Raw genomic sequence first — 17,583 nt, 5'->3', positions numbered from 1 at the left:
GCTACATCGTGTAGATTCCTGACATGCAATCCCAATTAACTGCATTTCACTTCCAGGTTGTAACACTACAAAATGTAGAAAAGTTCAAATGGAGTGAATACTTATGAAAGCCAGGGTATGTTGGAGGTTGTGACCAGACAGAATAAGGTTTGGTGTGTATCTTGTAAGAACCACTCTCAATATCTGCTCCATAAATAAAGATAAGTTTAGAATTTTAGAATCATGGTGAGAAATATCACTACTATTACACACAACTCATTCACAAACAGCAGTTTAAGGCTGGATAGATTATACAGAAGCCAATTTTTTTCTTAAAATAGTAAATAATAAGTTTACACTAATGATAAAGAAGACATAATTATTTCTTTTGCTAAAGTGGAAACCTACGTATTGGAACATGCGTTAGTAACAAAGCTGTCCCTGATTACAGTGGCTTTCATAAGTATTAACCTCCCTTGAATTTTACACTACATTTTGTAGTGTTACAAGCTCAAAGTGAACCAGATTTAACTGGGATTATACAGAACTGTGCAAAAGTTTTAGGCACATGCAAAGATGCTGTAGAGCAAAGATGCCTTCAAAAATAATGAAATTAAATGTTTCTGCATTAAAAAAATACTATAAAGAGCAGTTAACAGTAATAAATGGAACAAAGTCAATATTTAGTGAGACGATCCTTCACTTTAAAAAAAAAAAAACATTAGTCTCAGGTACAATGTGTGCAGTTTTATAAGGAAATGAGCTGTAAGTGTTACTGAGCATCTTGCAGAAGCAGCCACAGTTCTTCTGCAGACTTTGACTGTCACACTCGCTTCTTATTTTTGCAGCAAAACCCAGCAGCCTTCATTATGTATTTTGTCTGAAAAGTGTCTCTTATGTAATCTGCTGCTTTCTTTACTGACATACAAACATTTTTCTGTAACATTTAATTTTGTGCTGGAAAACTAATGTTTGGAAATCTAAAAAGTTTTTGTACTGAATCAATAATTTAGAAGTCATAAAATACAAATCTATAACAAAGTTTGTACTAAAAAAATAGGGTGCCTAACACTTTTGCACAGTACTTTATGTATAATTGAGATTTGTGTATAATATACACAAAACAGCCCAGAGAATGAATATGATTCAACTAAGTATATGATGTGTCATGCCAATTAGTTGCAGAAGAACAAATTTAGGGGTTTCACACCAATGGTGGCGAATACTTACGCAATTTTTTACTATTTTTATTATAATTATTATAAAATAATTTTGCAGTCTATAAGTTTGATAGTATAGGTAATTTTGTGTAGATTCATGACATATAATCCAAATTAAATCAGTTTCAGTTCTGCATACTTATCCAAGTGACTGTAGATTATATAGATTAAATATGCATATAGACATTTTTGGACAAACACCAGAATTTGTGCTGCTAATCCTGACACTGCTAATCCTACTAAAGACTTCCAGCAGGTGAAAATAAAGCCCTTTATTTCTCACTATATCTTCTCTGTGTTTTAAGAAAATGAAATCCTGTCATCACCTGCCATTGACTTGCCAAACAGATGCAAGATGTTTTCTCTCTTGCAAAAAAAGACTTGCAGGTTAAATGTTGTATTGCAGTTTCGCCTGCCTTTTTGTGGTGACATTTATTAGCTATCTCGAGGCTATTCATGGGTATGTGTGAATACACTGGTATGAAAGTACATCTGATTATTTACAGCACTATGAGATCTGCAGCATTACTAATGTGGATATTAAAGTCCACTAATCTCAGAGCTCACAATTTAACCAGAAGAGGTCAGTCAAAAAAGCCAAACCAAAAAAAACAAAAAACAAAACCAAACAAAACAAAACAAACAAAAAAACCCCACAAAACAAACAAACAAATAACCCAAAAAAACAAACAAACAACAACAACAAAAATTCCTTTCCATTAGAATTTTTTAAAAACACTTTGAGTTAAATATTTCAGTTAAATATTTACGGATACAGCTTTCAACTAAAACACAGACTATTTTCCATTTTGCCAGTGCGCCACTGAAAGTACACACTACTTGTGCATACTAATAACAGTATGAGAGAGAGAGAGCAGAATAAATATAATGTGCATTGGATTTGTTCATTAGGGATCAATTGGCAGGTCAACCATGCGGCGACCCGGGATGGGGCATTGACGCAGGCAGACACTGTAATCACACTGCTGCCTGCACTCTGGGAACTGTTCCAGGCACTGGAGGATATTTTGGGACAAGTCACACACTCTGTTATCGTTTTATTAATTGCCTCTCTCCTTTTTTGCCCCCTAGTACATGCTAAGTACGAGGAAGCATGCATTTGTGTATGTGTATGAGCTTTCAGATGATATCAGAACATGTTTTGTAGTAAGTAATGACATGCAAGCTGGAATGCAGTCTACTTATCAATTAACATTTCAGTCTCTTAACCACATACTGATGTTGTGCGGTTGTACTGTTGTACTTCAAGAGTAACAGAGAGATGGTTTGTCCTCTTGCCTCTGTCAGCTCTGCATTTGGAAATACTTCTGAAATCTTGTGAGCTCTTGATTCAAGCCACATAAACCTCAATTTCTTTAAGCATGATGTGTGATCGATAATATAATAACATATTGGATACTTTACAGTGTTAATGATGTGGGCCACTAACCTCAGAGTATATACGTATATTCATTTATTTAGATGCATCTGGTTGAGACTAGACTGTACACTGGGTCAGGTATGAGTCAGATATGAAGCTCACAGGATAAAGAAAGACCATGTTCATTACCATGAACGTACAGCATTCATTCATTCATCCTTAGTAACTGTCTGGTCAGGGATGCAGTAGTTTAAATTAGGCTACTAGCTTGTGGGAAACAGAACTAAGTTATAGAAAATATTGCAGGCATGTACAAACAAAAATAATAACTGTGTGAGCACGATAAAAAAAACTCAATTAACAGTTATGAACTGTAATGTTGTTGAGGTTAAGGAACTGTCAGAGTCAGAACTGACAGACCAGGATGGTAGTGTTGGCATTTCCACCTCCGGGTTTTTTTCCCCAGTGTTTTCCAATGTCTCTGGTACGGTTCATATTTAAATCCCTGCTCACTTCAGGTTTAAATCTGAATACAGATATGGATATTTGGAGCAATATTTTTTCCCCTGCTCATTCATGCAATTATCCAATTATCAAGAGTGGTTCAAAATGACAGAAAGTCTACAGTAACTCAAATAACCACTCACCATGTGCAACCATGGTGAGCAGAAAAGCATGTCAGAATGCACAAAACACTGAACCTTGAATAGCAGAAGACCACAAGTTCCTCTCTTAATGGCCAAGAACAGAAATCTGAGGCTACAGTGAGCACAGGCTCACTGAAACTGGACATCACTTGGTCTTTTTTCCAATCTTCAACTGTGGATAATTATTATTCTATTATTAATCTAAATACATTAGATGTATGTTCAGTATAGCAATATAGTCATTTGTACATAAACATGGATTTTAGTCAGAAGACCAGAGCCTCAAACAGACTGAAAGCTTAGAAAACTCAGTACGTCACTATTTACCGCATACCATACCATACCATACCATACAATTTCTAGGCAGGACATCAGGGAATCTTCATCCCCTCAATGTTAGTGCTGTACCTGATCCTAATCAAATTTCAGAACTCCTCCTTCATATTTGGATTTATATTTGTCAAGCACTGTAAAGTCTCCTTTCAGTTTGTTAACAGTATGAGTGTCTGTAGACCATCCTGTGGGGACTATCCAAATAAAGTAGAACCTAATGTTCAGGATCATTTTTATCTGATGGAACAGTAACCATGCAACAGAGATCTTTATAAGGACACAGAGAAGCAGTCAGACAACAGTGCGGTAGAAAACAGAGGCTGCTATCTCTCGACTGACTACTATCTCTCAACTTGATTGGTCTCTCTCTTTCTCATTCTCTTGGGCCACATGGATGACGTGAATCACTGTGGGAATTCAAACCAAGACCTTGAAAATATTCACTGAACAGTTTGTTCGGAAATACTTCTGAACCCTTATGAGCTCTTGATTCATATCCAAGCCATATAAACCCCAATTCCTTTAAGCATGAAGTATGATCTGTAATAATTATTGCCGCATATTTGCTTTCCTCTCTGCTGCCTGAATGCTTTCATAGCTGTTAAAAGTTTTTTTAGGTATGAGACATTTTTGTGGCGGAAGGCTGATACCCTGAATGTGGCAGCTCTGATGGAATCGCTGTTTCTTTCCTGGGGTGGATAATTAAGTCAGAGGCTTGTCGTGCGCAAGTCAATATACTTTGAAGCCTCCGGCTTTGATGCATTTATGTCTGTGACATCAGCACATCTGGAAGAGATTAGAGAAGGAAACGGGATCAGGAGAGGGAGAGTGGGTCGGGCTTTCTCTAAACAAGGCCACATCTAAGAATAACCCAGCTGGCTGTGGCCATTTTTATTATTACATTTGCCTGTTTTACTTCAGGAGTAACAGAGAGATGGGGTGTCCTCTTCACTGTATCAACTCTACGTTCTAAGTGCTTTTGGGATCTTAGGTGGTCTAAAAAAACTGTTTTTTGGAAGTGTTTAAAGTCAAGCTTTAAAGGATACTTCAGGCTCTATCTGGTTATAAAAAAAAAAAAAAAACAGGTTTACCCTTATGCATGAAACCTAGCATGGAAAGCATAACAATGTTCTCCCATTCACAGAAAAAAACTGATTAATTAATTAAAGTCCCCATGAAATGGCTTGATAGCCATGAATTTTTTCTGTATGCTGACGTATTTCCTTCTGAAACAGATACGTTCGAGATATGCCAAACCTCCGCTGAATTCACACAACATAGCAAACTAGCTAAATATGGAGCGAGGAGTTTAATGAGAGCTTTTTTCAACTGTTACTGCTAGTAATGAGCTAAAGAAACGCTACTGCTGCTAACCAGCTAATGAAACGCTACTGCTGCTAACAAGCTAACAAACTGCGTCTTCTGCTAATGAGCTTAAGAAGTGCTACTGTAGAATGGGACATCCAAGCTTTTAGAGAGTATTTAATTTAACTTTAAAAATTTTTTAATCATTTTCCCTGAAGTGATGAACAATAAAATTAAAACTATTTTTTTTTTTTTTTTTACAAATTTTTCTTTCTAAATACACCATCATATTGGTGTCCACTAACACAAAAACAGCTTTTTTGGATTTCAGGGGCACTTTAAAACTAGAGAGCGATTACTGTTTATTTATTTGTTTTTCAAACCCCATTTTCTCCCAGGTTGGTCATTAGTCACTTCCTACTCATTAGCTAGATCTTCCCATCATTCAAGAGCTACCAATCAGAGAAGGGGAAAGCTAACACGTGCTTTCTCCGAGATACCTCAACTACTGCTCCATACAACGTCACAGGGCAGCTGAACACACCTGAAGGAAAGTGCTATCTGCCCTCTTCCACATACACGAGCTCACAGATGGACACTACTAGCTAGTGGTGCTGTTAGTGACAGAGGAGACAGTAACACCATCCCTCCCATCATTCGTTCCTGAAATCTCCAGTGAGCTCACTGCTGTGCTACTTGGGAACCACTAGAAAGTTATTCTTAAAAGTAAGTAAGAATTATTTTTATTTTTACTTTATTGTATAATATTATTCTTACGTGAAAAACAGACGCAGAAAACAAGAAATGTAGTAAAATAACATTAGTTATAACGAGCAAGTTTAATCCTGCAAGAACTGCAATGAAAAAATGAACCCCCAAAATCTGGCTATCAGAAGAATGGTGCAGAAGGTAGTGAAGAAATCCCAGTTCTGGACACTTAACTGGACAGTCATCTTAAGAGAGAATGCAAGTGCTGAGATCTGAGATATCTCTAACTCTATATCTCTACATCTCTAACTCTGACAAAAAACTACTTTGTGAAAGTATTCTAATACAAGGTCGAGAACTCCTTTTTCTCCTCATGCCTATACAAATGTTATTTTCTGCATCATTTTTGCATAAGTTTGCATGTTCCTCAGAGTACAACTGCAGCACCATGGGAACTTACAACAAAGCAATAGGACAACACTGCGCTTTGTGTCAAAGTAGCGTGAGCGCATTGGATATTCTCGCCGAAACTGACATCACTGCTTTTTCGGCTGTGCCAGGCTGACAGTGGGACCATGGTGTGTATGTCATTATCCTAAGCAAACCCTTCCCCCAATACAGCCCCAGACCCACACACACTAACACCACAGGCGCTGACAGCAGCCAAGCATTGATCTCCATCTCCACACAGCCCATAAAGCAGTAGGCACACATGCAGACAAAGCAAACAAACTGTATAACAATTATCATCCACATTTTACAGCCCTACTGGAATGGGACAAATAAAACAGACAGATACACTGCAGATATAGGTTTCTCACTCAAACCGTAAATATAAAATTACAAGTAATCTAAGAAGAAAGTAGTTTTTCATTGCGTGACACTTCACATTGCAAAGCCGTTCAATCACTCAGCACTGACTTGATTGATTCATTCCTTTTCCCTCCACAAATAGTAGAACAGAATCATAACAACAGTGCATCTGGTCATGAGGTTTCACATGTTCATATCCACATTAGCAAGAGCAAAGTGATCAAAATCACAGAAGATGTTTAAAACTGCAATGGATGAGAACATGTCAGTGTAAGCTCTTAGCAATAAAAAAGGCAGCGCAATGACAGAACACAACCACTAAATACAAACATACCCAATGCAGGAGTGTCTTCTTCGTCCAGAACCGAAGTTAAACAGAGAACCTTTGCGGAATAAGCGGTGGTCTTTGTGCATCATTTCAACTTTCAGATGGCCACATGGAGAGGATTTTTACCAAGGAAGTACAGGCACGCGCACTGCAGCATTCACCTGATCAAGGCACATTTTATGATGCTCTCCAAAAAGGCTTGGATGACCCAAGAGAAGCAGAAGGTCAAGAGAAGGTTCAGTCAGATAGTGTGTCCAAGTCTAGCCAAATGACTCAAAGTGCTTCAGTTGCACTTTCTGATGTGCTCCAAGTTCATTATGTATTCTAGGAAACTCCAAGTCAACTCTAAATCCAGGCAGAAGTTTACCTCGTCTCGCAGCCGTGTCAGGGAACTTTCTCAATGCAGAGCCTTTTGCTTCACAAACATGTCAAGAATCCTCTTCCTTTTTCCCTGAGCATGTGATAGTGATGGGACAAAAAAGGAAAATGAGTTTTACGGAGCGTCGACCTTTTTTTCTCAGCATAGGGAATTGGGATCCCAGGAGACATCTGCTAGGGGTACGAGGTCCTGCTAAATTTCCATATTTGTTTTGCTCTGGCTGTGTATCCAAAGTTGGGAAACAGCAAAGGCCTAGGATTATATAATGGGAGGAAGAGAAAGGAGAAAAGCCGACAATCTCTTTTTCATCCAGGACCAGTTGCACATATTTGAGAGTCACTAAACTGAAAAACACAGTAAGCCTAAAGTACAGTGCACGGTCACACTGTGTCTGTGTCTGTGTCTGTAAGCGAGTGTGTGTGTGTGTGTGTGTGTGCGTGCGCGCGTGTGTGTTCTGACTTGTCGGAGCCAGCACTGGGTGTCTCCTCTCTGCCTGCCTACACTGGCCCAGCCTAACACACTGAAGCACGCTGCATCCCCATGGGGCACTAGCAAAACACACACACGCGCACACACGCACACACACACATACACACACTTTTGTCTTAATATCCTTATGAGGACCTTCCACTGACATAATTAGTACTATGCTATAGTACTGCTACTCTAGTAATAATTCACTTGAGTAAAAGTCAATGTAGTTATCAAGTTATTCAAATTAGAGTAAATAAGAGTAAATAAGTCATCTAATGAAACACTACTGGAGTAATTACTTTACAGATGACTTATTTTTTTATGCCTACAGTTGCACAGCTAATCTGAATCTGTTCTATATCTGAGGAACACATTTTTAAACAATTATGCTAACTAACCAAGTGAGCTATGCTGAAGTGAACATCACCTCGAACAGCATCTAATGAAAAGTAACGTTAGCTGGCTAGCAAACTTAGCCAAAATGCTGTTGGGGTTTCAGTAGCTCGCTGGCTTTGCTAGCTAGCTAGCTCATGCTAATTCATAGATGTTTCAAGCTACATAGATAGCTATCTAGCACAGATTCCCCTTACACATTATCCTGAGTGTTACCTATCTGTAGCAGCACTCAGATACATTTAACACAACAAACAATCGCTATCGAATATCGAAGTGACATCTTAAGTTTAATTCAGAGCTTTCATTCTATAAAACATAAAATGATCTGGCTAGCTAGTCTAGCTCACTCAGCTAGGTAATGGCTTGGCTGTCCATGTTTCTGCAGGTTGGATGTTGAACTGTGATATCTCTACAGGTTTTGACTGGCGTAGCTTGAAGACCGGTATCAGGCTGTTTCCTTTGAAGTATTTAAAACTAAAGATAGCTGATATATTGGGACAGGGATGCTCATCTGTCTTCGCTGTCTCAGACACTGCTGCCACTGGTTAAGCACTTGGCAGCTGAAGTGTAGACTTTTGAGAGGAAACTGCTTTAAGTGGTTTGAGTCTCAAAAAACATGTAAAATATGTGAAAATACGCACATACTCTCTTTTAATTGGCGTCGTTAAACACATTGTTTTGCTTTGTAACAGTAATAAAAATGAATGTAATAAAGTTGAATATTTGGTTTTGAAAAGTAAACATACTACGATTTAATAACATTCAAAAATGACCATTAGTGTGAACCATATACTCAAGAACTGTAAAGAGAGTACATGTATTTCATTACTTTCCACCCATGACCTAAACGTAAACCTAACACTAACCTTAACTTCAGTAACCAACAGGAAACATTTTGGCTCTTTTAGATTTTTAAATAAAAGCAAACCTGATAAGAAATTTGAAGGCACTTTGTAAAGAATAAAGATCTGAGGGAGGAATAGTGCCAAAAAAATGAATCATGTGTGCTAACCCAGAGTATTCCCCCTTTCAGTTCCAAACAATTAATCAAAGAACCTCTGACATGAGGTTGGCATTCTCAATCCCTTCAGTGGCATTTCTCAATCCCCTCTCCATCATCCTCTTCTCAGGAAAATGCCTTGTGTTTTTGGGTTTAACTCAACCGCAGGTGTATTAGTCAGTGAAACGGGTTTGCTGATGAGCTCAAAAGATTGAGCCTTTTCCCTTATCTGATGCACAGCTGTATTCCCAAAACTCCTCAGGAAAAAAGGAGTCATGTATACATCATAATTAGTCACTAAGCCAGACACATACGCACATGTACAGTTAGAAATTAAACGGGGAAGAATTTGCTCAAAATGCAAAGGAAAAAAATTATTTCAAAATCAGCCGTGGGAAAAAGTACAGGAAATGATATTAAAGGTGAAGTATTGTTCTTGCGTCAACACGTCCAACAGGTAATCAAGTATTTAAAATGAAAGTACATAAAGTGAAAGTTAACTGACATTAGAAGTCAGGATGGTTCTATAGCTATATGTTTGTCTCACATGATTTGCATCATTCAGTTCACAGGAAAAGTTAGGAGCGATAATGTTCTAGTTGGGGTGGAGTTAGTGCTGACACCTCTTCATCTGACTTCACTTTTATGAAATGCTGCAAAATCCAACTACATCGTCAGTGTTCATTTGAGTTTGTATGAATTTTCATGAGAATTTTCATTCTCAGTTTTATTTTTTTTAATTAACCAAGTAATTTTAATGAATTAGGAGCAAATGAGACTTGTGCAAAGTAGACTGGTTGTGTTATCGATATAAACTGGTATGGATTTGACTGGATGTTATAAATATAGTTATGGCACATCATTGAATCCTTGAATCTGATTCATTATTGAGAATAGAACTGTCTATAAGGCAAATCACAAGTTTATAGTGATGTGCTCAATCTAATACACTAGAGTTTCTATAGTAACAGCTAATTCACAGAAACTCACTAAGACTAGTAATAAACAGATTAAAAAACATGGTGTTAATTATACAAAGAAAAACATATAATCAGTGATATGCTGAAACTTTCTGCAAGGAGATGTTTATTTTACATTTATGGAAGGAGTCTCCAGGGTCAACACATTGTAACAGTCAGAGGAAAAGCTGTCCTTTCTGCCACATGAAAATGTTTACACTGTGTGTTTCACGGCTATTCCGCAACATTAAATGTAATAGAAACACCACACAATGTGTCATTCATTAAAATATAAAAATAGTGAGTACTGGCAAGGACGAATGAAGTGGAATTGGGAAGTTCTGTTATAGGAAAATAATCAACTTTTTAGGTGGTAGCTTCACATCACGCCACCCGATTGTTGATTATTTTCCTATAACAGAAGATCATACTGTATTCCTTACTTGCTAAAAAGAAAATAAATTCAAAGGCACAGAAGCATAATTAATTGAATTGGCAACCAAAAGACAATGTAGGTATTTAGAAAGGCTGAATGAAAATATAAGGATTAAAAAGTAGATATTTTGTCATTGCCATGTAATGGCGTAAGAGTACAAATATAAGGATTAAAAAGTAGATATTTTGTCATTGCCATGTAATGGCATAAGAGTACAAATATTACATTTTAATTATACATAGTTGAAATACAAATGCCATAAATGGAGATGGAAGTATACTAACAAAGTTTGTTCTTTCTTCTGTTCAAATTCATGTCAAAAATCAAGCAACACAAGCCAAAAACTTCACAACAAAGCCAAGATGTGTATATACTTATATACAGTCTGCTGACTATAACTCTTCCATGCTGCTGTATGGAAATAGTCGGCTCCTGGTAGAGAAACTGATTTGTAGATTTGCTCAGAATAGAGAAGATGATTCTTCTTATAGCAACACTTTCCTATATGCCAAAAGTAGAAAGTAGCCAGCTGCTAAAACACACATATAGCATTCCTACAAGTATGTTTATCTTTAGCTGGCACTGTTTGAGTTTCTCCTTAAGAAGCCAATGGTCCCTTTATCTTTTCTGTCACTAGAGCTAATCGCTGATAATAGTGGCACTCTAGTTAAAGGAAATATGCTATTTGAGTGCTTCTCTGGAGTTGTCTTGTTTATCTGGTTCAGCACATTGTTTATATGGTGTGTTGTGTGATTTATGTGATTTATGAATGTACATTTCATATGGTGCATTTGCATACATTTTCCTCCATTGTTATAATCATTGCTCAGTTGTGTAAAACAGGAGTTGAGCCAGGGCCAGCTGATATAAATGAGCTAGACAGGCTAATCCCTTCTTCTCTTTCAAGGAGAAAAAAAGTGAAAATAAGCTTCATTTCTTGCCATGAACATCTTATAATTATGAAGCTATGGAAAGATATTAGATTTTAGCCTTGCTGTGTAATATCTTGACCAACCCTCACTGAAGTATAGTAATCTAAGTCTTTGTTCATAACCCCTAAAGAAAAACATGGTAAACTGATCTTCCCGTTTAAAGAAATCTGTCCATTACTTCTGCTTCATTTATGCTATGAGGAGAATCATAGCACAAATTATCTATCTGATCTTTTTTCCCCACCCCTTGATGTCAAATCCAGACATTCTTTAAGCACATGACTGAGTGAATAAACAAACAGTCTGAAAAAAAAAAAAAAAATCCTGTGGGCCCATCTCGTTTACCTTCAAATGTACACGTTAATCATCCACTTACATTCTGTTAATTCACAACTAAAATCTCATTGATCTGAAGCTCTTTTGGTCCCCTGACCTGTTTAGAATGAGATCTAAGGAGCTGGAATGCTCAATGCAACAATGAACAATTTTCCTCTAAATCTTTTGGCTCTTGCTAATTTCAGAGCTGAACAAGTCCAAGATGATGTCTTATCCAAAGCCATCAGGTCCACAGCAATAGAAAATGTTAGCTTTGTTAGGCCAAAACACACGTGAACCTCTTAAGATACAGAGACTGTTACTTCTTACTATGGTATATACACATGAGTGGAAAGACATGTTTCGTCTTCAGTAAAGTTGCATTATAAATTTCCATATAGTATTCTGGACAATCTGCTGGTCATGACCCCGGTGGAAAAAAAAAACATCTCTTATGTAAGATTCCATGGAAACGGTTTAAGAGCATCTGAGCAATGGAAATGTTTATATGAGGATCAGAGAGACGTCTGCACAATTGTACTCATCTGTAAACTCCAAGAACAGTTACACGGTCTCCAAAAACAGATTGATGGACTGCTACGTTTATCGTTTGTTAATCAAAATGTTTCCTCAAAGGCAAAAATATGCCTTTTAATTGAGCGTTTAAAAACCATGTGCCACTGCTTGAGGACATTGTGTTTAATTCACTAAAAATGATATTTTGATCCAGGTTAGTGCTGCAGTTAGTCTCACTATTCTGAATATCTCATATATTAAAAGTCATAATATTAATCTGAGAAGTTAAGTGAGGCTTCATGGAATCCACAAAGCTTGGGTAGATTTTTTTTTTTTCAGATTTTCAAATAAAGATGAGAGGGGCAAAACAGAGCCTGCTGACAGACTGTCCCTACTGAACACTGAACTCTAACACCTAAGGCAGAAGAAAAGGTCTGAACCTAAGACTAAACAAAAGGCTTTTTTCTTTGCTCCACATAAGAGCTTACTGCAGAAACACGTCTTCTGCTTTTACCAGAAGATTACCTTAGCAACACTACAGAGGCTTGTGTCTGCAAGCTTCCTCGTGATGCTCAAAGTTGCATGATATGCAGAAGCAGACCGGCAATGTGACACTGATCAGAACAAAGGCCTTACATAGTTCAAATCAAATGAATAAGGTGACCACGCTGCAGACCTTTCATGCAAAGAACGTCTGCTCAGAGGGCAAAAGTTAGGCAATACCTGGGTGTATGGGCCAGAGTGAAGCGCCTCTGGAGAACAATGCTGCGGTTCATCAGAAGTTTCCTGAAGAGCAGAGGCGAGTTGCGTGGAGAGTTGCGGGGAGACTGTTTTGAGCTCGGGGATTCACATGGAGAACCTCCTGAGGATCTGGACTTCAGCTTGATGGCCTGGGCTGTGATTATAGAGCTGTCTTCTTCTTGTGTCTCACTCATGGTCCCGAGGTTCTTTGATCTCCACCAGGCTGAACAAAACTCGACTGGTGTTCCCTGATATTATCCCCAGAAAACCCAGGAAGCCTGCACAAGCTCGCACAAGGGATTGACAGTGTCAAACAGGAATTTTGTCATTCTCCAGAGGTCCCATGTCAGACTCAGGATGGTTTCACCTAACTCACGGGAGCTGCTGAGTAGTTTTGACAGACACAGAGTGAAACTCATCGCCTCCCGTCCATTCCCGGTTTTATTTACATTACAAGAGTTCGCTCCCTCCCCCTGACTAAATATGGCCGGATGAATTACTAGGAGGTTTAAGCTGCATGACTTGGGAGGCTGCGGTTGGAGAAATTTAGGGAGGAGAGATGGTGGACAAGGCGAAGGGGTGGCTTGGTCTGGAGGCCCACAAAGGACAGCATGGTCAGAGTAAAGGAAAGGAAAAAAGTTCACTGCATAATCATTTCCTTTCTCAGCCTGTGTGTATATAAACATTAACCACCCTCTCCCCCATCTCTTCAGGGCCTGTAGCACTGAACTTTCCAAACTGCTGGCCTGTCTCAGGCCACAACACACACTTACTCCCAGACTATGGTCTGCCTTGCCAGCTTGCCAGCAACAGACACTCAGTCATATGAGAGTAGAAAAAAAAGAAAAAGAAAAGAGCAGCTGTGGAGTCACAATGGAATGATGTATGAGGCCTTCCTCAATTTATGCATTTTACTCATTTACAATGAGATGCTGTTTTCTAACCTCCTATGTAATTTATTTGTCCAGTATCGTTTTATGGACCCAGTATCTATTTTTCCCAATAGTAAACCTTACATATATAGTAAGTTATACACTATGCAAATATGACATCAGTCAATAGCAAAACTAAAAAGACAACCTCATTGCATAATATAGCGGCACTCTTTATAAATATGATTGAGTGACATCTTTCAAATTATAGTATTTTCTTTAAAAAAGAAAAATTATTGATACCTCCAAGGAACACTGACAATACAAACAAACAAATAGCTATTCTTGTCAAATCATATTATTATATCATTATATCATTATAATATATTATATTTCTCTCAGCCCGGGAACATTTTCAGTTTCCTTAGAGCATAAATACGAGGTTACAAACATAAATTCCCTTTCTCATCCATTGCCAATGAGCGTTCTCATAAAACAAACAGATGGTGGATCCCAGGAATGTGAATTTTTGCCAGCAATGTTTTCCAATAGCCACCTTAATATTAGGATTAGAACCTTATTGAAAATACATAATCTGAATATAAATGAACAGTTCACTTATAATATAAACCAAAGAATACAGAGCAGCTATATTCAGTAAATGTTAATTGTAATAATTTTGTAATTTGAAAAGAATATTGTGCTTAAGTTAAACTATACAGGGTCTCCATATGTTTAAGCTCTAAATATCACTCATTGTGTGATTTTTAAAAAAAAAAAAATTGACTATTTAAATCTATAGGATTTTTTTTGTTAAAAATATAATTATTCCTGAGATGATGTGAGTCACCCTGTAGTAGTAATTCAAAGTCAGAGCTGTGCCAGGAAGTCGGGCTGGAATTGGTGGTGGAAAATTGACATCGATACGCAAGCTCAGATATGTCATTACAACCTAGCTTTAGGCATGAAAGAATTGCGACTACAGAGTGACAGACAGGAGCCAGCAGCCAATCGTGGGACAGAGAGAGAGTAAGAGGGTGAGAGAGTAAGTTAAAAACGTAAAAAGAGTCAATATAGTACTATAAACAAAAAATAAATTGATCCCTGTTGTGAAATTTGTATTGTCACCCAGTTGTGAAGTTGCTTTAGACAGAGAACTCCTGCTAGTGACTAGTGGGAGGCGTTTGTGTTTTTTTTTTTTTGTTTTTTTTTTATGGGGGGATTTGTATTTGAAAAATCTTCTTGCCTTGGTGTGTATATTTATTTAGCTATGTTTTGTATAGCTATTACAGTGTGACTTTTTACATGTTGCAGAACAAAACACACAGATTAGATAATAAAATACATGGAGAACACATATAATGTGGGTAATAAAAATATGCAGATTGGAATTGAACAAACTTGATAGTTTTATTCTCTCTGCTGTATTTTAGATGGTTAGTAAGAGTTAGTGGGGTAGTTTGCGTTTATTGGTGCCAGTGATGCAGGGTTACACAGTTACACATGAGGCAATACAGCAGCGTGCAGTCAGATTCCAGCTAAAGCAACCGAGATGTTTTGCTCTTCATCTGGTACTCAGTAACTGTGACAGTCGTACTGATGTACGCAATTTATTTTTAATTCTCATAAGACTTCTGTAATAATGAGGAAACATAACAAGATAATTATATCCACAGCATCGCAAATACTCGGCTTGCATCCCAAACTGCATATTAATACTGTACTAAATATTTAATACATCATCAGTTTCATTAATATTTATAGTACTTAGTGAGCATTATGTGATTTGGGTCTTGAATTCACTGAATGCTTTTTATAAACTTGTTATAAACAAACAAAGGCCATACAGAATATGTAATGCATGACAAACAATGATGTGCTTTCTTGACGTAAAAAGCGAAATAGAAAAAAAAATTTAATAAACATAAACTACTCAAGGGATACTGTGGTGATCAAAGATTTTTCCTAACTTTACCTATTCAAACACAGCTGTCATGTGAACGCCTGCCAAATCCAACCAGCAGATGGGGCTCCCAGAGAATATTCCCAGCCTTACATAAAGCTTAAGCACGTACACCAGGCTCTCAGACTTGGCAGTGTGCACGCACACACACAGACAGACAAACACTTTACAATAGGGAATGAATTTTGTGGAGGGGGAATATTAACACAAATGCCTTACTGTCTAAAGAGATAATAAGTTCAGCATTTTCAATTTCAAGGTTCACTGAAGCTTTGTTTTCGAACAAAGTATAACTATAATGAATTTCTTATCAGAGACCACAGCCATTTTTTAGGCTTTTGGCAGCATAATTTAAAAGCCCCCACTTAACGTTTTAATCCGATTAACAATGTCCACACTCGCTACGTAATGTCAGAGTTTCACAATCATTCTGATCATAAAACATCATTTAGTCACGATGACAATTTTATTACGTAATGTGTTAATACACGAGTGCTGTTTCAATGATTTATTTTAGATAATTCTTAGCTTCCTAAAGGGGTTCTACTTGGAGCTCTCTCTGATAGGGAAACTCATTTGAAAACACAGGGAAACACGAGGAAAAGGAAACAAAAAGAAAAAAAAGTGCAATATATGTTAATAATTTCTGTCTTATTCTGTAAAAATGTAGAGCTGCCCTTTAAGGAGGTCCAGGCCCATTTTACTTGGTGATTTCAGGCCTATGTATAAATTCCAAACCACATAATTAGCAATGTCCTCTTGACTCCTTCTGCCTTTTCACTGAATGTGACCAAAATAAATGTGTATTATGAACAGACTAGTGAAGCAACAGAGAGTTCTGACTCACAGCCAGAAGCTGTGAGCTGGTTGGTTAGCACACTGAGTACTACAGTTCAGTAGCCTGAACCAGGAGTCTCAAGGCCATTGCTGTGGAAACACATTGTTTTCTCTGTGCATGGCCTCTTATTCGCTACGCATCACGATGATAGCGGTTCAGTCAGTGACAGTCTAACATTTCACCTGCTACCGATCGAAAAACGGATTTGTTTCTGTTTTCTCAGGGTTAATCTGTACATGGTAGTAATATATAACCCTAAGCATTCTTTAGCAGCAATAGCAGTGATACAACTTCAGTGAACTAGTAGAAGAGAGATATGTAAATGTTGAAGTGTTCACGCTTGCAGTGCTTTTCAGAGGAGCATCAACAGCTAGTGCTACAGCGTCCCTGAATGCTGTGAAATCTGATCTGTATTTCTTCCTATAAAATTGCCTTGGCAACCAGAGAGATATTAATTTAAGGTAAAAAGGAGAGCCCACGATGCTCAGTGACCTTCACTGGTCTCAGTTGATGTTTAAGAGCCCTAGTACGATGAGAATGGATCTTTTTATTTGTCTGCCTGCTAAAACTACAGGAAAACTGTGCTATGACTACTTCAGTTTGATTGACTATCATCCATAAGGTTGGCCTACTTGACCTGAGGACTAACATTGTATTAACAAAAGTTAATACAGGTGCTGCATCTGAGACATAGATATTGGCAATTGCTTTTAAATGTGTTATGGTATTGTATGAATGAAAAACAAATTTGGGGCAATCATTGGAAAACACTGCCCTCTTGTGTGTGATTTATGCTAAATCACGTAACATTTACTGCTTTCAAGAAGACTTGTGGACCACTAACCGGTCATATCTCCCCCCCCGTAGGTAGAGGCAGAGGAATAAGGCAGACCTAAATCTGTGCCATGACAAATTTGCCGCTGAGAGCGAAGTTTCTAATCAATTCCTCTCAAGCCATGGCTTAACAAACAGCATGTCAGAATCTGTATAGAACATCATGTTGACTGAAGTCAAACAGTGCCGCTGTGAGGGGATAAATGACACATCA

At 37.7% G+C, this 17,583-nt stretch overlaps 1 protein-coding gene across 7 annotated transcripts in view; it reads right to left on the bottom strand.

Moving 5' to 3' along the window:
- Positions 1-17,583, bottom strand: part of LOC113535669 (cAMP-specific 3',5'-cyclic phosphodiesterase 4D) — a 78,562-nt gene that overhangs the window by 30,816 nt on the left and 30,163 nt on the right. The window contains exon 1 of one of the 7 annotated variants that reach the window (XM_026929153.3): positions 12,845-13,653. The exons of 4 other annotated variants lie outside the window; for them this stretch is intronic. In XM_026929153.3, coding sequence (XP_026784954.1) covers positions 12,845-13,056 — 212 coding nt within the window. In that variant the 5' untranslated portion in view covers positions 13,057-13,653. Of the gene's footprint in view, positions 1-6,720; positions 7,856-12,844; positions 13,654-17,583 lie in introns of those variants that run through there. 2 more of the 7 variants (XM_026929179.3, XM_026929202.3) reach the window with 2 other exon arrangements.

This window comes from Pangasianodon hypophthalmus, chromosome 11 (genome assembly GCF_027358585.1).
Source record: "Pangasianodon hypophthalmus isolate fPanHyp1 chromosome 11, fPanHyp1.pri, whole genome shotgun sequence".
NCBI classification, from domain to species: domain Eukaryota; kingdom Metazoa; phylum Chordata; class Actinopteri; order Siluriformes; family Pangasiidae; genus Pangasianodon; species Pangasianodon hypophthalmus.
The sequence above is the reverse complement of the archived record's forward strand: the minus strand, read 5'-3'. Positions and strand labels throughout refer to the sequence as shown.